Genomic DNA, 21,275 nt, shown 5'->3' on the forward strand with positions numbered 1-21,275 from the left:
TGTGAAGAAATTCTGCCTTAGGCTGTTTGATCTCACAGAAGCAATGACATTAAAACATTCAGCTGCTTACTAAAATACACAGAAATAACCAAACCAATAAAATACCAGCCAACCATTAAACAGCTTAGTCCCTGGCAAGTAAACAGCAACTGAATGTTGCCACGCAACAAAAATAACCAGCTATGGGTGATGTATAGTGATACAAATAGGAGCTTAGTAAGAAGGCTATAGCTAATAACTATAGGTTATTTCAATTCATATAAATAAACCACAACTATTGATCATTCAAAAAAGAAAAAGAATCTTGACAAGATTCGCTTATAATAATTTATACTTGAGATCAAAACCACAGGAGCAATTTTAAACCATGGTCAAATGCTATTATACTACACGTATACAGTACAGATATTATATATTCATGCATATAACACACATTTTGTTGTTACAGATATTATATATTCATGCATATAACACACATTTTGTTGTACAGTGCAAAGGCATTTATACATTTTTAAGTGGCGTTTAAGTATCCTGATACATTTTGGGGTCCTTGTGTAAAGCATAAGTTATTCCAAAACTACATAGGGGTTGTGGTTTAACAAAGGTATGTTGTAGGATTTGGTTGCTGAATGGAAAAGCTAAGTAAAGCTTTCTTGGTTTTACAAGCGATTAAATGGACAAGGATCGTAAGAAAGAGCGATACTGACACCTGCTGAAATATTCTGATAATTGCAGGAATATTGCCAGCCATCCTGCTCCTTTTTTATGGCCAAGTCTGAAAACAAAGAGTATGTCACATCTCCTTTAACAGTACTTGATTTATAGCGTTTTTGATCAGAAGAACGGCTCTAAATTTAACAGTTTTGCTGCCGTTTTCAGTTCTTTTCGTGCTTCTTGGTCATTGTATGATTTATGAAGTCACAAACATTCAATAGACAAATTGAAGGACAGTCCTGAGCCAAATCCATAAAATTCTTCATATTTAGAGCACATCCTGTCATTGATTTTTTTCAGCAAATGAGGTCATTCAGAACCAAGGAGAGCAGCTACCTAGCATACTTACTCGTATCTAGTTTACGAAGTAGCTAATTCGTATGAATTTGTGCATTGTGAATCCTACAAAAACTTATGATTACTAGAAAAAAGCACTACATTCATATGAATTTGCCAAAATTGGCCACCTTGTAAAATAGTTAAGTTTTTCCCGTGAGATTGTGTTAGTGGATCTCAGCCTTGTTAAATTTAAGGCCACTCCAGTTTCCACATGAATATTTGTAGGCCTGGAACTTTTATCCAGTATGTTTGACATTATGCACATGTGCACGAGGGCATTACACTTTTTCATCTACACGCTTGAAACAACCAACATGACAGACCTTGTCAGACCTTGATAATATAAATACAATTTCAGTAAAATTCATGCTTCTATCCTTATTGCTCATTAAAAAAAAAAAATTAAATAGTCTTTAAGTGGCATTTTTTTTAAAATACGTCGTCACGTCACGTGTCTCTCGCGCAGGTTGTGTCCACAGCGCGCACACACACGAACAGCCGCACAGAAGACGCTCTTAATTCGCGACGATGGCGGAGAGAACTAAACGTTCAAAAGTGTGGTTACACTTCACCAAAGTTGATGCTGACAGTAACAATGCTCGTAGCCACAAGTGCAACAAAACCTTTGCTTGTAAGGGTGGAAACACAAGTAATCTGTCAAAGCACCTGTCAAAAGTGCATCATGTACAGACGGAGAGATGCACTGTTTTTGACTGATTAGCCCAATCTAGTACATCTCTTGATGCCCCATCTATGTCATGTATGTATGCTGAATGCTAACAGACGTTACTTGAACCCTGACATTCTTTATATAATATATGCTAATGCCATACACCCCATTTAAAACAACTGTAAATTCGATCTAACTGGTTTCCATAACCTTAAAACGACACATTTAATCCATTTTCAATTAACTACTTAATAAATTTACACACATAGGCTGATTTATTTTTTTATTACTCTGAGAACTGAAAGAATTAAGTGCAGTATACACAAAATAAAAATGCGCAAATAACTATTAAAAGTAAAATTCAATTACCCTTATAAAGATTGTGAAATGTTTTTTTAAGATGCAGCAAACCAACCCACTCCTGATTCCGCTGGTCCATCCCCAAGAAGACATATCTTTAATATCAAAAAGTACAGATAAGAATACCGTTTAAGTACCGGACCAATAAGAGTAGTAATACCGTTAAAATCTTAACGCTACCCATCTCTAGTCAGGATACATTCTCGTGCTTTGATGGAAAATGTTGTGAATAGAAGCTGAAACTGAGAACACTGAGCCTTTGTAAGGCGCAAACACACTACAGGTTAAAGACATAATATTTCGGGGGGGGGTAATATTGGGGCATGATCTGGTTTGCTCACTTGCCTGAATTCTACCCCCTTAAACTTATGCACTAAAGCAGTGGTCACCAACCTTTTTGAGCCAATATTCCCCAAACTCGGAAATGTTGAAAGGTAAGATCTACCACTCAAAAAGGGGAATATAAAAACGGCCCAGATTGAACCTCCAGCTTGAGGCCTTTCATTTAGCCTATAATTGTGGATCTATTTGAATTACCTGAAATTCTTTGTTACACTTTCAGATGCAACCAAGCAAATATGTTTACCCGTCTAATAATGTCTTGGTAATAATTATCTGTTTCACAAAATAGCTAAAGGTCTGACAATGTAGTAATAGTCTTATTAGGCTAATTGAAAACATAAATAGGATGTCAGCAGGGAAGTCATCTCTCTCATGAGATAGTACTGAAAACTGTGCAGTTCACAATCACTGACTGACCCGCGGATCATCCAAATTGTATTCTCTTTGTGAAGAGAATGTTGTCTTTCAGAAGCTCAACATTAAAATACATGCGCGCATAGGCGTAATTGCCGGGTGGGACATGTCCCCACCACTTTTTGGAAGAAATGCTTGCGGAAGGTGTGTATTGTTTAGGGGCCATTAACATCTAAAACTCCTGGAAAACGCAGGCTGCGCCACTTTCTCACCATCACCTGTTGCTCACACTATATTCGCTTTAGACTGATACGTGTACAGTATGAAATGCGTGCATCATCCACGCTCGCGGCGCTTATTGCTTGCGCATCCAGTGTCAAAGCACAAAAACGCATATACCAACGAACAAGTGACATTTTTATGTCATATGAATAATCTTTTTTTAAGTGTAATGCACCTCAACAGTCAAGTGACCTTGCCTAATTCACAGTTACGCCACTGCATGCGCGAGTCATTTTGCGTTTGATCACTGACCACCGACATTAGAAACACGGAAGAGCGATCACGCGCAGTCGCGCATCACACTGAAATGTGATTAATGATAACGGTCGCATTAAAAACTCACGCAGGGAATCATTTTTACATAGCCATGAAAAGAGTCATGCAGAACTCATACAACCGCTGAATGAAGAGAAAGACAGATGCGCTTGCAAAACTGAACACTAATCAGGCACAATTTATTTGTCTATTCATTTTTCTATTCGGGTTTTCTCGACGGGTTGGCGACCATTGCCTTACAGTACGTCTCATGTAGAATTTCTTCATATTAACATTGACACGCTAAAATTTCAAGAGAACATACATTACATGTAACAATGTTAATATTTCCAGGTGTTTGGTCAGTATCTGTTTTGCCCAAGTAGTATTGGGAAGCACTGACTTGAAGTGTTGATAGTGCACTAACCTTGGGGTCAGGAAAATACTACTTTGCATGTTGTCATCAGATCCTCCTGGTAGACGATGGAATGGCACCCTGTAGAAAAGCACAAGTCTAAAATGTGTGTATTTCCCCCTTTTTTTTTACAAAGAAACACAAATTGCAAGTAGCTATTATAGTTTTTTTGACAATCACTAGGACACATTTCTCAGTAGGTCATCTTTTTCAAAACTCTTCAGTTCTCCTAACCAACTTCAACTTGGCACAGCAGTTAATTTTACATTCAAAATGCACTAAAACTACCAAAACACTTAATTTATTTTTCAAATCGAGTCATTCCACAACACTAGCAAAGGTTTTCACCCAACAAACACACAATTAAAAATCGTCGACCTAAAAAACAATAACATCAGGTAACATTTATACATAGTTTTATTTTGTAAAATTTCCCTACAAAACAGGAATCACACTCTCTACTGTTTATAAGTCACTGCAGTATATGTTACAGAGCCCATGTTTATATTTGAGTACAAAATCATTCCAACGCGTTCACATTTTGTATAGTAATATTTTTTAAAGAAAATATTTTTTTAGAATCAGAATATATTTCAATATTGTATTACTGTAGAAATGTTGCAAATTTTATAAAATATTCATTTCTGTATGGTGGTAGATTTTGAAATGCAGTTTAACAGTTTTAAAAGAGTATGTAAGCATCTGCAATATTGCAGATAAAGTTTTGGTAGCATAAAACAAAGTTTTGGTAGCGTTTGTGTCTAAATGAGAAAATAATTCATTTAAATTGAAAGATGTCGACACTGAATACATTTTGTGCCAAAGCAATGAAAATTGATACACAGTTTAGCTAACATAGACTGCTGTTGTGATTCACAGTTGTGAAATAATGACTTAAATATTGAAAACGTGTCCTAGAGATTGTAAAAAAAAACACTGGAAATTGCATAGGCCAATAGATTCCCTGTGACCATTTTTTAAAAGGCCAATCAACAATTAAGTATTTTTAGAAAGGTCTTCAATTCACATAGCCTACATTCCTGTACATCCTGAAAGTTAAGTGATAATTGCAGGTATAATCTCAAGGTATAAATGATGATATCTGCTGCTCTTTGCCTAATTAGTCTACTGGGAAAGAGTAATGAACTGCAAATGAATTATGCACGCTGTGAATTGGTGGACAATTGTTCTGTAATTTTAGAGATATTTCACCATTAACATAAAGTGCGTCATTAACTGTAATAGGACAATGAGTTCATAATGAACCCTATAAAAGTAATAACACATACAATACCTCATAAAAGTTCACACATTGCTGCTGTGTCCACTATTTCCCACCTTAACAGTTAATCCAGTTCAGCTTCAGACACAACTTGCAATATCACACAAGTTTTGGTTACAATTAGAAATCAGACAAAAAGTTTTGAGCACTGGAACAAAAGACCGACTCACGTAATAAGATCCACCCGCAGACATATACCAATTAAACATTGACAAGTGAGACAAATCAGTGACTAACGAGGGTGTGGCTAAATGCAAACAGGTGTAGCGTCTCTAAACTCCGCCCTCTTGTGGTGAGTTATAATATCAGCCGTTTGAGTGTCCGTGGATCCACACTTCGGGTTTTCACGGCAACAACATGATTTGGGACATACAAATTTGAAGTCGAATAATATTACAGGGAACTATATCACCTTGTAGCCCAAGCCTGTTTGCCTACTGTAGCTAAGCAGGGTTGAGCCAGGTTAGTACCTGGATGGGAGACCTCCTGGGGAAGCTGTGTAGTGATGATAGGCAGTATGGTGAAGACAGATAATGTAACCATTAACAATATATTGAATCACCTGTTTATAGTTTACTAAACCCCTGATGACAGAGTCCTGGCATATTTAAAAAATAGAAAAATTCATGGGTTATGGATGTGACAAAAAAAAAGACGCAGGGTTTTCTCTCAAAACGTACTCTGTAGGATTTCTGTGAATTCAAATGTACAAGAAGCAATAATACCCAACACAGAGACGAATGGCTCTTTTATAGAACATAAAATAGTCAAGTATATTTTATTGTTCATGTGCCTGTTTATGAGGAATAAGGACCGATGTGGATATGACAATTCACTTACCTGACTTTGGAAAACTATTGAATTCAATCAGTATAATGAAAACCTTTATTAAAAACGTTAAGGTTGACATGTGCATGGAATTGCCCAATGTTTAAGTAAGAGATAGATGTTTAAGAAACAAACATGAAGTCATGTGAATATTCATGAGAGGTTTATTTAAGGCACTGCCAGCCTTTATAATCTGAGATCGAGTGAGTGAGGTAGAATGGGTACCAAAGTTGTTTTTTTGGCTGAATTGTTTTCGCTCTTCATTATTACATACATCTGAAAAGAGACATTGTGAATATACAAAACAAATAGAAGCAAATTAAATGATTAAGGTCATTCGTTTAAACTATCGGCACATCTTCAAATTTTAAAAGCAAAACACATGCAGTCAGAGATTCAAAAGCGTATACATGTGTCATATGCGTACAAATATATATACATATTTATATAACGTACATATGTGTATATGCACTACCTTCAAGTTATATAATCTTCATGTCACTATTGTAGCCACCAGTCATTCACTACAGAAAGCATTCTCAGATACCATTCGCCTTCATTGCGTCATATTACAAATCAGGTTCTAGGATTTGATGTAAACAGATTGAGGATGTCAAATTTACCAGTCTTAAATAAGACTGTTTGTATATTATGTGTATTATTATATAAACTGTAGTATGTATTATATAATAACCCCAAACCATTATAAACATATTAATCAACTGATGGGTTACTCATTATTGCCATAACTGCCAGGGGCCTTTTTACCCACATTTAGAGTTTGTAACGTTAGTTTTTGATTCGCAAACATCACAGACTGCAGCCCGTGTCATCACATCAGGCTGTTTTTACAAATGTTAGCAGGACTCTCATTTTAAGATAGAGCTTGACATCAAATGTGAGGTTCTGAATGCACACTTTCCCTGCATGATGATAGATGGTGTCATGATATTGTATAAAATATAACAGTCAGTAAAAAAGGTTGATTGTGCAAGAAAAGCAAAGGAGAGCTTATCGTCAAGTTTTTTTGCACCATCTCAGGACAGCAGCAGTCTTTGGATAATGAGTGCTGTAAGTGCAGTGACTGTGTTAGCCAGCAGAAAGGCACTGTTTTTCTCTGGATTTTTTTGAATTGATGTAGTGGCGGACACTGGCAGTTGTGTTATCAATGCGCTGAAGTCAAGCTTTTGAAGGAGGAAGTTTTGCGTGACGGCAGAGAAGGCGTCTGGACCATACGGGACAGAAATGGTCTGTGTCAACGCCTTGTGTCCTGGGTATGTGACCTGTAAACAAAGTAACACGGTTTTAAATAATGTCAAATACACTTTATTTTTAAATGATATATATAAATAATACTTGTCATCTTTCAAGAACATAGGTAGGTTTATTTGAAATGAAAGTGTCAAATGTGTTAATTCGCAAATGATACATTTAAAGTTAATTTGACTTCAGAGTTAAGGGATACTTCCCCAAAAATGAAAATTCTGTCATCATTCTGTATCTGTATAAGTTTCTTTGCTCTGATGAACGCAGAGAAAGATATTTGAAAGAATGCATATAACCAGACAGATTTTGCCCCCCGTTGATTTTTCTTACTATGGTAGTCAATGGGGGCAAAATCTGTCTGGTTATAAGCATTCTTTCAAATATCTTTCTCTGCGTTCATCAGAACAAAGAATTGGAACAACTCGAAGGTGAGTAAATGATGACAGAATTTTCATTTTTGAGGGAAGTATCCCTTTATGTACATTTCATTTCTAAATCACGAGATAAACTTGTTTACTTGTTTTATCCCCCCCAAACCATCAGAAGCCTCGACTCAAACCTTATGGCACCACATTCTTGAAGTCTAATCCTGTCACCTGTTGCTATCAGTGCTGACTATTCAAATGTTCTGTTAACTTTTAAAAGCCTATGTCATCTTTCACCTGACTACTTGTCTGTTAACATTGTTTAGTCTTTCTATTGTAATTATCTGTCATTACGGTGATCCTGAGGCAAAGAAAGGTCAAAATAAACATTACTTCTCGTAAAAGCCACATTTTCCTGGTAGGAGGAAATGAATACACATGGTGTCAACTGCATTCCATCCTTATATGCTAAAAACATTCCTGCTAATCCAAACCCTGTGGCTCAACGTTCTTAAACACTACAGTAAACGTTTTTAAAACTTGGACCTTCTTTTCTGAAATTCAAAGCCATATTCTAAACAACAACAATAAACACAATATTTAGAAGTCTTTCAAGCAAGTTTGCAATTGACCACAAGGGGGCGCAATCTTACTGTGAAGGTGTAGATGCCGGGCAGCAGCAGTTTGTAGTATTCTCCATTACGGTCAGTCCTATACGGATTGAGGTTACTTCTCCCTGCCACTTCGATTATGGCATTCTGGACCAGGTTTCCATTCGAGTCCATAACTACACCTTTCACCCCTGCATATAACAAAACAGAAAATCTTTGATTATTCTTAAAACACTCCAGCTTGAACATTATACAAATGGACATTCAGTATAAATAAATGTATTTTAGCGTTTTATTTCGCTAGGGCATTTCTGCTGTGCTGTCGTTTATACTTAAAATCAGGGGTGTGTTCAGATAATTGAAGTTTTTCGTTTGAAATACATTTGGCATGTAAAGGGCCGTTCACACTACGATGATAACTACAAACAGGACTAGAGTTTATTAGCGTCCACAACAACGGACGATAACACAGTGTAACACATTTTTTAAACACCTTTTTATAGTTCTTGTACAATTCTGTGGTGCTAATTATTGTGGTAATATTTATTTTCATGTAGCATTCAATGTTTTAGTGTAGCTCAAGTAAATTTTGAGCTAATATTAATAATTACGATATATCGGTATATTGCAAATAAACAAAAACTATAAAAATTTTCACATATTTCAAAAATGATTTTCCAGTTGTCCCTGTCAGAAAATTCGAAAAATTTCTGTAGCACAGGGAATGTGGGATGAAGTGGGAACTTGGTTCGTGAGGACAGTAATAGTCATAAAGACAAAAAAGATCAAATGAAGAGTTTGGTTCCAAAATGAGATAACTCTCATGTTTTATATCATGTTAACATGTTTTTACTGTGTTTTATTGTGTTAGTTAGCTGTATTTGTTGAGTTATTATAGCTTAATTCAAAACAAACCAACTGCAGTTTGATTGATATTAATTGGAATGCACAATAAAAACATGATTTTTGAAAAAGTATCTCATTTCGGAACTAAACTCTTCTGAAGTTTTGGACGACTCATTTTTAATAACTGTTATGTTATACTGTTGTTTTGAGCTCAGTGTTATGCCAGTACCTTGTCATTTCTGTGTACGAGTAATAATCCCGAAATGTATAAATGTGTGAAAATCTTTTTTAGTTTTTTGGTGAATACCATCAATAGTAAAAAAATTATGTGATTTTCGTATTCAGCATGTTAAACTTCATAAGCAAACAGTAAAAATGAAAGCGAAACAACTTTTTAAAAACACAAGTCTCCCACCATTTGTGCTAGACATGATTGATACCTCAAATCCTGTGCTTTATATTTGGTTTTATATTTTAGGTATGGGTCTTTTTCAAACTGGGCGAATGTCCAACCACAAATATCACATCAGTGAAATCTGCACTCATTTTCGCACTTATACGTGTGAACATACTGTTACAGCACAAGAGAGAGATCATATCAGTTGAAATGAAGCGTAAAATGACAGCCCGCATCATTACAGCCCGACCAGTCTACGTGACCAGAGCAACAGCACCGGGATAACATTAGCCTGTAAAAAATGAGCATGCATGTGTGGAAAAAGCAGACAGCTGCGCAAACCTGTACAAAACATCTACAGTACAGTACTGTACATCTCTTTTCCCCGGTCCTGACAGAGTGAGATGTGTTTTCACAATAAAACGTCAAATATTTTTCTTGGTTTCCTGCTACGTTTTCTTGTAAACCTGAAGTCAGTTTTACATGTAAACCTAATTAAAGTTGCAACACCTGAAAGTACATACTGTATGTGATCTTTAAGTGTAAAGCTATAGTATCCTGTGTAACATAAATAAGAGTTTCATGCCCTTTGCAGGATGTAGCGGTGAGTCCCAGTTGGTTGAGGTTTGTCTTTCAGCCGTGTTTTAAGAGCTCAGGTGTGGTGTGTATATTGGATCATAGTGGTTCTGTTTTGCTTGTGGTTGGGTTACAAGGACGTTGTATCAATGCAGGGTGTGGACAGTAGTGCGAGACCATAATGAGAGCTTTGTTCCCATAAATTAGCTGTGGGACTATCACATCACCAAAGGTCAGGACGGTAGTGTGTTTGTGGGTGTAATTTATTTCTTACTGTTACAGTATACGTTTTTTTTGTGTGTGTACGCCCTAATACTGTACATTATGTTGCGCCACGAGAATAACAATTACATGTTGGCTAAAAATGATACATTTGTTGGAATATGAGCTCCGTCTAAATATTTGCTTAGCTTGTTGATACAGTGAGTGTGGATTCAGTGGCCGCTAAAGCTCTTTTTTTTTTTTCATCATTTGCTCAACCCCATGCCATTCCAAACATGTGTGACTTTCTTTCCTCTGCAGAACACAAAAGACAATATTTTCAAGAACGTTGGTATCCTTTTGTGTTCCACAGGAAAGGGCATTAACAATGTCTTTCAAATGCATGTAAATTGAATGTATTCAAGTGTATACGTGTGGCATATTTGGTGCGTGGGTGTATGTACTCTGTGCAAACCTAGGTGAACTTGCTTCATGTAGGCTAGCAGAGCAGGTTTGTTAGCCTCCCATAGAGCATGAAGTTCGCTCTCTTGAGGATATTTACAGCAAGAGATTTCCAATGTGATCTCGAAGCACTGGGCCCACACATAGTTATAGTCTTGCATTCCCCCTGAGGAAAGAAAGAGAGAGAAATAATTACCTCATTTAATTTGTTTGTTCTTATTAATATCAATTAGCTCAATTAAATTCATAGTATTCAAAACACCATAATACAGATCACCCCATTGCACATAAAAATCTCTTTTACCTGATAAAGGATACCATTGGTATCCATTAGTAATGCCATTGGCGAAGTTTGAGCCAGAACAGGTGTTTCCTTTATACATATCAGTGTGGTTGAAGGAGTAGGTCTTTGCCAGGTGAATGAACACGTCATTATCAGGGGTGACACTCCTTCCTCCCTGTAGCTCACTTCCTGAATGATAGCAAACGACATTCCTGTTAATCCTACTGTATTGTGCCTGAGATGTCTACACTATCAGCAGTGGGATCCATGCCGAGCTGCACTTACAATTCACCGGATTCATTGTGGTGTGTCTGTGAGAGACCACGTTTTAAGATAACACGCCTTTTTTAAACCTTATATCCTGATAACAGCATTAGCATTACCTAAATATTCAGCTTTTTCTAAGTAATATCTGTGAATAGCAGTACATAATGCTACCTTACTCATTTTTACGCTTCTGAATCAAGTCACATCTGATCTTTATTTTGCTTTTTTGCTGTCACAACCAAAAAAGTAAACCACATTAGTCCACTTTTGCTTTGTATTCTCGTGAGGATATTAGGTATCCTGTACACATTATGCATATCTGTACTAATCAATTCTAATAAAACATCATGCTGAAAATGACCCATAATATTTCTGTCACTTTCTCATTTAAACAGCAGTTGAAAGCCAGTAATATGACTTCATTAATATCCGTAAGCAGTAACTGACCACTGTTGCTGTTGTCGTACGGGTAGCTGGCGACCACCGCCCCTCCGTGCAGATTGGCAGAGAGGACGAAGGACTCCGCGTTCAGCCAGTTCATGATAGCTTTGACTTCCTTCTCTCTTTGTTGATTATTATTCACCTCAAACGCATCTGGAAAATTCCGGTTCAGGTCCACTTCGTTTTTATTATACCTGTAAAGGAGAAAGTAGTTATTATAGTATTTTTATTTATAACACATCATTCAGTGAAACTCCATGGAATACACAAATCAACTATGTTAGACTTTGAGAAAGTAGATCGGCACGGCACAATGGACAGGGATGTGGGCTTTGCTTCCTTTGAGTATTTAATTATATTTTTCAACTTTTTGTAAAAAAAAGATCACTCAAGCACCTAAACATACATAAGAGACACACACACATTTTACATACACTGTAAAAATTTAATTTTTGTAAAGAAAAATGACAGATTTTTTATTTACAGTAGGTACTCAACCAGATAGGGCGATTATGATGATTAATTGTCTGTTTTAGAGCTTTGACTTTTAACTCTCATACATTTTTTATTCAGCTTTGAAACGACCACATTGTTCTGAATATAAAGACTATGTTCTTTTTCTTGGAAATACATAGGAAAAAATAGGGTCATCATACTTAAGGTTTAGGCTTTTACCTGTCAATAATACAACCGCCAAATACTTGTAAATTAAGTAAATTGATCAGGAGTGAATTGAAGCCACCATTAAAATGCTATCAGTCATAGAAAAGCTTCTAGTCTGTTTTTTTTTCTCACTTGCAAGACTACAATAAAAGTTTACGTCTATGTTAATGAGATTTTGGTAGACTGGATTTCACACTGAAATAATATTAAATTGTACTGCAGGTTATTTTTATGGTATATGCGTTAAAAAAAACTAAAGTGATTGTGTTGTGGTGGTACATTTTACAAGTATTACCATGCTTTAGTTACAATATATACAATAAAACATGCAGATGCACTACAGCTCCCTCTAGTGTCTTCTATAGAGATGTGCAATAATTGGGATGATCTGAAACCATCGCGATGAGACGATTATTTAATAATCGTGACAGCCCTACAACCAGAATGAGCTTTCCGCCGTCGCCGTCTTCGCGGCGGTACTTCTTTAATGTGTGTTGACTCTTGTTTACCGCTGGGTGGCAGTCTATTCACAGATCTTCACTCAGCGCGAGTTGGCGCGTCAAACTCATTCTCTCAGCAGATGGGCAAGAATTAAGACGTTTAGGCGTAAAAGACGAATGCTGTCTACAATATCAAAGTTACAAGAACTTAAATCCACAGGCACTAAAAATTATATTTAATACTAGTCATAAATACATAATTTCATTTAACAAGGGTTTACATTTTAAATTTGCTCTATGCATTCAATCAATGTGTGAAAACATTTAATTGTTCGTCATTTAAACGAGAGGTCATTGCAGTGTTTTAATAGGTAGTAAAATAATTGAATATGCTACGTAAATTAGGAGCATTACTATTATAAAAAGCATATTTTGGCAAAGATGTTTCATTTATGTTTGGAGTTAAGTTTCTTATCAGTGTTACGCCGTCTTACGTTTATTTGTCACCCTGCAGGTAAGACATTAATTCTAAACTCTGCTCTTTCAAAAAGCGAGACATTCACACCTCTCCCAGTCCCCCGTCAACTGAGAAGTGGAATCTGTTTTTAAAAGCCTGTAGCCTACTGACATGCAGAGAATTTCAATGCTTGTCATTTAATCGCAGGTCAACACTATTTCGTCACACTTTTATTTAATAACGATGAAACAGTCTATAAACTGCATATTTTGGCAAATATAATGTTTTTTCATTCACGTCTTCACACGAGCCTCTGTTCTAGCTCATTAATAATAATTTATAATTATAAAAATAGTGATGTTGTGTCACATTCGCCCTCATAAAATTGGCTGAAAGACAGTGTGTAGGCCTTCTGTTGTCACTTTGTATCATTAATTTCTGGTTTAGCTGCTTGTCACAGAAATTACACCCGCTCCGAGCGAGCCTCGAACCGCCAATCGGTCCACACCGGCTTAGAAGATGGACATGCTAACGAGGAGGCTACGCTCCGCTATGGTCTTCATAGGCATATTGAAGTAGTTGCTGCAAACTGCCCACTCCTGCGTGATCAATGTGATCTGTATATGGTTTTCACTGATGCACAAGTAGCATATTTTAGTGTAAAATGATCGCTCATGTTAATCTTTGTAAATGAGTTTAAAATCAAAAACAGTTGTACACTTTGAAATGAATATTACATTAAAGGTTCTGCCCGCATTGGCTTTAAACACGCTGTTGCGCGTTCAAAATGTTTACCGTTTCATCTGTTTTTTTACTGCCGCCCTTCACCAATGGCGGCACCCAACACGGTGGTAGAGAGCATTCTGGTTTACCTACTGTATAATGTCAAAAAAAACTTTTTCATGTCTTTTTGAAATACAGTCAAAAACCGTCAAATTACAGAAAAGACTGCAAATTTACAAGAAAAACAGAGGAAACACGCAATTTTACGGGAAAACTGTTATTTTACGGTATATTTCCAACACCCCAGCTGCCAGGAAATTTCCTGTTTTTACAGGATTTGTTCAGTCTACTTTTGAAATACGGTCAAAAAAAGTCAAATTACAGAAAAGCAAAAACAAATTTACAAGAAAAACAGGGGAAAGTGTAATTTTACAGGAAAACATGTTCTTTTACTGAATTTTTTTTTATTCAGATTTTTTACAGTGTACATAGTAGCTGCAAAAGTATCAGGAGGTATAAATGTGCTACACTGCAGCCCTCCACAAACAAAAACCTAATACATTTATTATAAAACTTTGCTAAAAGTCCATTTTTGTGTTGTCGGTCACAATTGTCCACCTGTCATGTGTGTTACGCTTATCTTCCCATCTGTCATAATGATTGATGTTGCCAAAACATTGGTTACCAATGTCAACTGCACTGTAAAAGCTCCATTACATCAACCTCATTCTTTTGTTGATGTGTTGAATAGCGCACCTGAGTCTATCATCTGCAGTTTCAAGGCTTAGATGAAAACCCGAACCTATGCTGACACCAATATCTTCAACATCAAACGGCTAACTAACAAACTAACAAAAAAATAGTCCAACAACTGCATTTCACAATAGTTTACACACTGTCAGGTCATCATTAAGGCGTGTGGATTAGAATGTTTGCAGTGACACTGTCGGGTGAAGCAATTCGTCTTAATCCCAAACACAGCTCAAAAATGTGTCCCTCTGGGTCTCCTATCTGCTTACTGTCACAATGATTTGAAGTGGTTTTAAAGAGCCGCTCCGTGTCAACAAATGTGGCAGAGCTGATCCAGCAAGTCTGAATGATACGTTAAGCTGAAAAATCATCAATAATGCATTAGTACATAAACACTGTAGTATATAGAAAACTGGACTCATGAATGGCTCAATTTTAAAAATAAAATGAAAATCATCCTGTCCAGAGTTCCTGGAAAAACCATCCTGTTTTTAATCGGCATAAAAATGACAATGTACAACAAATACATTAAAGGTCTCCATTTTAGCCAACAGTATGTGTTCCTGGGAATTGAACCCATTACTATCAACATTTGACAATGCTTCCTTTTTAAAGGGATAGTTCCCCCCAAAAATGAAAATTCTGTCATCATTTACTCACAATCACGTCATTCCAAACCTGTATGACTTTCTTTCTTCTGCAGAACACAAAAGATACTTTGAAGAATGTTGTTAACCAAACAACATTGACTTCCATTGTATAGACACAAAACCACCAAGACATTTCTCGGTAACACTTTATTTGAAGGGGTGTTCAAGACTGACATGACACCTTCATAATCATGACATGACACATGTAAATGTATATAAAGGAGATTTTATGCATGTTTATGACAACTGTCATTAAGTGTCATTTGATGATTTATGTCATTTTTAATGCAAAGATGACATTGTTTGAGTTGTCTTTGTTATGACAACTTGACATAAAGCAATACATCATAACCTGTCAGTGTCTTTGTCATGACAACTTGACATTACCAAGAAAACATAACCTGTCATAAATCTGTCATAAACATGTTAATTCGTACCACTGTAGTTGAGGGTCAAGAAAAGTCTTCATGACACTGTTATAAAACTATTTGACAGAGTATTAACACTTAATGACATTTTAATGCAACATCCTCCACCCCATATGACACATGTACTGTATGTCGCTTGTCCATTCCTCAAATACGACAAACATTGACTAAATTAGCTCCATTCCCGGCAGTACGCAAGACTATCGCCTACCGTCATTAAAAATGTACATTTTGGGGTATTGTTTTGCAATAATAGCATGTGTCGTGGTTTTATTTTAATTTCAAAATGTTGTGATAACTGTATTTACATTACACATACACAGATATTCAGGCCTTTTTTGAGCAAGTAACACAACATATTATTAAATAACAGCACAATACAGATACAAAGCAGTTAAAATGTTTAAAACCTACAAATATTCCAAGTGTACCGAGGTGAAACTATTGATTTATATCAGGAACAGACGTGAAAGCGATCACCATCTGCTGTCTTCCGGTTTCTGCTGTGTTTCTAGATTTTCAAATCTTACGTCAGCCTTAATAGTGAAATATCATTGGCTTTCGTCTGTCTCATGACAGACAGCATCAATGCATCAGCGTTGAGTGTGAAATGCTATTGGCTGTCGTTACCGATTATGTCATTCTAATGTTCCGGCTTGTTTAAAGATGTGTTGATGTCCGTAAAATAATAAAATGACATAAATCAGCAAATGACACTTAATGAGAGTTGTCATGAACATACATAAAATCTTCTTCATATTCATGACATGTGTCATGTCATGATTATGAAGGTGTCATGTCAGTCTTATGAACACCCCTTCAAGTAAAGTGTTACCCATTTCTCAAAATATCTTCTTTTATGTTCCACATAACAGAGTCATGTACAATTTTTGAACCCCATGAGGATGAATAAATGTTTTTTTTTCTCTGTAAACTATCCCTTTAACATTCCTTGACAGTTTCCATTATGTTTAGCCAAATAAATTATTACACAAGGCCAGAGCTGCTTATGACAATTCAAACAAACTAAAATAAAAACAAAGGTTAACATCTCTTCTTTAGAGGTTTGAGACGGGAGTCTCCCTGGGTGGTCGATGTCGAAAAGCAACGCAATGTGAAACCCACCCAGACGCAATAAACAGGATGTGTGTGCCACATTTCACCGGCATACGAACAGACCAAAAACTTTCCTGTTATCTCTGCTCTTGTACTTTAATGGTAGAGATGAAGTTGTTTATGCCAGATTCTTTCAAAAATACCTCTTCAATTCGTTTGAAATCTGCTTTGAGAAACGATCAACTATCTCATCAATCCAATTGTATTCTCTTGTGTTTCAGACTCGGCTTGAAGCGATGTTTTCGTTCACTGATTGCAGGTCTCGTCCAGACACCTGATTCTTCTCGTAAGAACCCTAAATCTAAATCATGACGCACGCCTACGCTGATCTTTGTGGAGCGCAGGCCTCTTTTGTCATGAAAATGCTTGAATAACAGCCTTCACCTCTATAAACTACTTATCTGAAAGTGCCCTTAAGGTTTCCATTAGTGGCGAGTTGTTAGTTCGAACAAAGTGAGCATCTGTTATCTTGTCCGACAGTCTTCATCTGCTTTTCTTTTGTATGTGTCACTGTTTAGACATGATAACTGATCCTAGTTCAGGTTTAAAAATGCACCTTGCTTCACCTCTGACATGCGAAACATAGATTTACGAGGCGAGTAAACGCAGCATGGCGGGGTTTACTTTCTTTGAGTCGTTGTTTATGTGTAAAGACTGATTTACCATGGTTTACTCTTTGGGTTCACTTAGGCATTAGTGTGGTTTCACGTTCACGAACGCACACACACAGAGCTCGATGCGGGCACGTAGCTGTAAAAAATCCTCCTCCGACGGCATTCTAGTGCTGTCAGTTTAATTTGGAGGAGTATCGGAGATGTCATGAGGCGTCTGCATGTGTGTGAGCCATTAATCTCAGAGTGAAAGGCATTAAATTGTGCTTTGTGGCTGGTGGAAAATTCCTAAAGTGTATTTCGTTGCTATTTAAAGGGACAGTTCAACAAAATCCTATAACTGCATAAAAACAGTTCTGTCATCTTTTTCCAGTATGGCATTCCAAACCCAGAGATACATTGGGGTTTCATGGAAATTAACAATGACAGTAAATGGAGCGCCAACACAAGTGACGCCAGTTGATGAACAATCACCAGAACAATGATGTGTGAGATTGCTGATCAATGTCAAACCTGGCTTGCCATGCCATGTTCAAATGTACATAAATGCAAGGACATTTCTATAGAAACAAAGTTCTGAAAGTGCCACTGAACAAAAGTACTGTTGACACTCAAAAAAAGGACGACATACCAATGGGAAGTACTCGGTTGGACCATACACATTAAACTGGGAATAACAGAATATAACCCTTAAAGTGACAGTTCACCCAAAAATGAACATTCTGTCATCATTTACTCAATCTCTTGTCATTTCAAACCTGTATGACCTTCTTCTGCAGAACACAAAATTAGATATTTTGAAGAATGTTGGTAACAAAACAATGGCGAGGGTGAGTAAAAGATGACAGAATTTTCATTTTTGGGTGAACTATCACTTTAAGAAACCAAAAGTATATAACCCTTAAGACTTTTAACATAAGAAGTCCCTAAGTTACGTCTATTGGACATCTACACTAGGGTGAATTCAGTAGATTTGGCCACTTTTCGATATCGATATATAGGGTGAATTCATTAGATTTGGCCACTTTTTGATATCGAGATACAGTATAGGGCAAATTCAGTAGATTTGGCCACTTTTCGATATCGATACATAGGGTGAATTCATTAGATTTGGCCACTTTTTGATATCGATATATAGGGTGAATTCAGTAGATTTGGACACTTTTCGACATCGAGATACATGGTGAATTCAGGTAGATCTGTCCACCGTTTGACACCTTTTACAACAGTCAAAAACTGTCCCAGTCCATCTGAATACCTAGCATTTTTAGTACATGCACATGTTTGACATGATGAACAGAAATGAAGACGTAGGACTCTCAAACTCACCCCTGAGGAAACATTTTCATAGTCCAGATGTTTCTTCTGCATGAAATTATAGTGTTTTTCACTGAAACCTCATATGATTTTGATTTGTGCCAGTGACAAACTGACCAGTGGTTTGTTTGCGTGTGTGTTTGCCTCGTTTCACCATAGGAAAACTGTGGAACCCAAAGCCAAAACTTTTGTGGAACCTTTTGATCCAAGTCTCCCTAGCCATCCAAAACCTCAGGAGTTGTCTTTTCTTAAGATGGAAGGAAAACGTACGGCTGTGTTGGATGTAAATCTGACGGAGACGTGGATTTATTATCTTCCGAATATAGTCAACAGTACTTTAGAATCTGAATATAGCCTGTTTCCCAAATGAATCACTGCAGTTTTGAGGCTTCTCATCAGAACGGCCATATCCTGTCAATTAGTCCTTTGAGAACGACACATTTCCCCTGAATCGAAAGGGTAACCGTATGCTATTGCTTATTATGGTCTTATTATTCCTGTCTTCAGAGGACGGCTATAACATTTTCCCACAGACTAATAACAGACATTATCCAAGTAATACATCGAAGTAGTATTACATAAGAATTATTTTCTTGTGACTTCAAAAGGATCAGAGAGTGTTCCTCTCTGTGATGCTTACTTGCATTACGAACTGCGACCTGACATTACTTTTAATAAACTAATAAAATCATGTGAAAGTGTTATATGCAAGAATTGTTTTCCAAACAATGTCAATACTGTCTTTTACTAATTTATTAAAAGAACTGTAATCAGAACGAGATCCAAAGTTATTTATTTTTTTAATGAGAGTTGGCGATTTCCACCGACTTGAACAATGTGTACCGTCGCCAAATATGACAAAGTACCAATGACAACGCCAGTGAGCAGCAATCCAATTCAGCAACTACCAACAAGACTGCAGTTAAAATGTGTATAGATCCCCTGCAACCCCGAGTGATGTCATCATTTTATGCGTAAACACACCTTTATAACATGAAAGGTCATGCGTTATCTATTGGGTGTAAATACAAGACGGTGGCTGCCGGGGGTTGTGTTGTTTGTTTCAGCTCGTTGAGAGCTTTGGTTTACACAGGCTTGCCAAGCCTCACAGGAAGCTCATAGCGAGAGCCACGGCAGTGAGAGCAAACCACAGCACATATAAATATCATAATCATCATCAATGTACACAGCTGCATGGCTGTTGTTCTACCTCTCCCTCTCTCACTTTACCTCAAAGCCTCTCGCTCCACTGTATCATCATACCCAGATCAGATCTGTTTCCAATTGCGCCCCATCTGAGCAGAAGCATTTCTGTGGTCTCAGACTTGCAGGAGGAGGACGGGTTTGTATTCAAGGATGTGGCTTTTATGGTATTAGATGAGGGCTGGTATGTCTCCAGAGTTTTGGGGCTTTTTAATGGGCATATGGCTGAGCGGGGCATCTGATGTGATGGCTTCATTTTAAAAGTGAGCACTTCACTGTGCACTTCTAAAGATGTGCTTGTACTGAAAGTGGGTGACTACAGGTTGTCATGTTGCTGTCCTGTATGTTAGAAGGCATTTATTTTGGATAAAATGCTTTAGATAATTTGTGTCAATGAATGCCGATATCAAGCAAAACAGAATTCTGTGAAGTCACTGTATGTAGGCCCCTATGAAACCTATGAAATATTCAATTTTTTCCGTTAAAATTTTTCAGGATTCTGTTTTCCTTCTTTTACTACACAATAGTAATATATTTGCCCACAAATACCTAAGAATACTATAGTATTCACTTATAAACTACATTAAAAAACCTACAGTAGATACTTTGAACCATACAGGGAAAAAATTGGTAAAAATAGTATGACGTATAATGTACAAATCAAAAGTTTCCCCTAGGTTAATGCCTTGGGGAGGGGTCTCTGTATTTTCTTTGCGGCAGAGGTCTGGACAATACTTTAAAAAATAATATTTAATCAATTGAGCCCGGTCGAATATGTATATAAAAAGTTAACATCTAATGTTTTATCAGGCCATTTATTTTATATTCTGATATAATAAATAAATGCAGTTCATGTGTTTGCGTCCTTGTATAGTAAGACGCGGATGCTGCATCACACGCGACCCGCCACTCTTTCACTGACCATGTTTACATGGACAACAATAATCCGATATTAACACGATTAAGACAATACTCTGATTAAGAATGGACCATGAAAACAGAGCTTTTTGATTAGCTTAATCCGTCTAAACTCAAAATCGTAGTAAACATAAATCGAATTAAGACGGGTGGAGTACTCCTATTTTAGTCGCATTATCGAAGTGCGGTATAGACATGTACACACCTTAATCGCACTATTACCGGCGCGTAGGAACTTTCGCGGCACTTTGCGACAGGTTACACACATGCACGGCAGTGGACAGCCGTTTCGTTTTAAGGCAAACAACATGGCTTCAAGCAAGAAAGCACATTTTTGGTCCGAACGGGAAACAAGATGCAAACAATTCTAGAAAATAAATGAAACACCAAAAACTGTATGTGGTACCATGGCGAAGACGAATTGTTTGTTGATAGATGGAATT

General features: G+C 36.9%; 1 protein-coding gene across 1 annotated transcript in view; it reads right to left on the minus strand.

Annotated features, from left to right (window-relative positions):
• Nucleotides 1-5,994: 5,994 nt before the first annotated feature.
• Nucleotides 5,995-21,275, minus strand: part of cpm (carboxypeptidase M) — a 35,089-nt gene continuing 19,808 nt past the window's right edge. Inside the window, exons 5-9 of the mRNA XM_057323809.1 lie at nt 11,563-11,750; nt 10,870-11,037; nt 10,579-10,731; nt 8,126-8,274; nt 5,995-7,124 (exon numbers count right to left, since the gene is read on the minus strand). Coding sequence (XP_057179792.1) covers nt 6,879-7,124; nt 8,126-8,274; nt 10,579-10,731; nt 10,870-11,037; nt 11,563-11,750 — 904 coding nt within the window. The 3' untranslated portion in view covers nt 5,995-6,878. The remainder of the gene's footprint in view (nt 7,125-8,125; nt 8,275-10,578; nt 10,732-10,869; nt 11,038-11,562; nt 11,751-21,275) is intronic.

The sequence above is a fragment of the Triplophysa rosa genome, linkage group LG24 (assembly GCF_024868665.1).
Source record: "Triplophysa rosa linkage group LG24, Trosa_1v2, whole genome shotgun sequence".
Classification (NCBI taxonomy): domain Eukaryota; kingdom Metazoa; phylum Chordata; class Actinopteri; order Cypriniformes; family Nemacheilidae; genus Triplophysa; species Triplophysa rosa.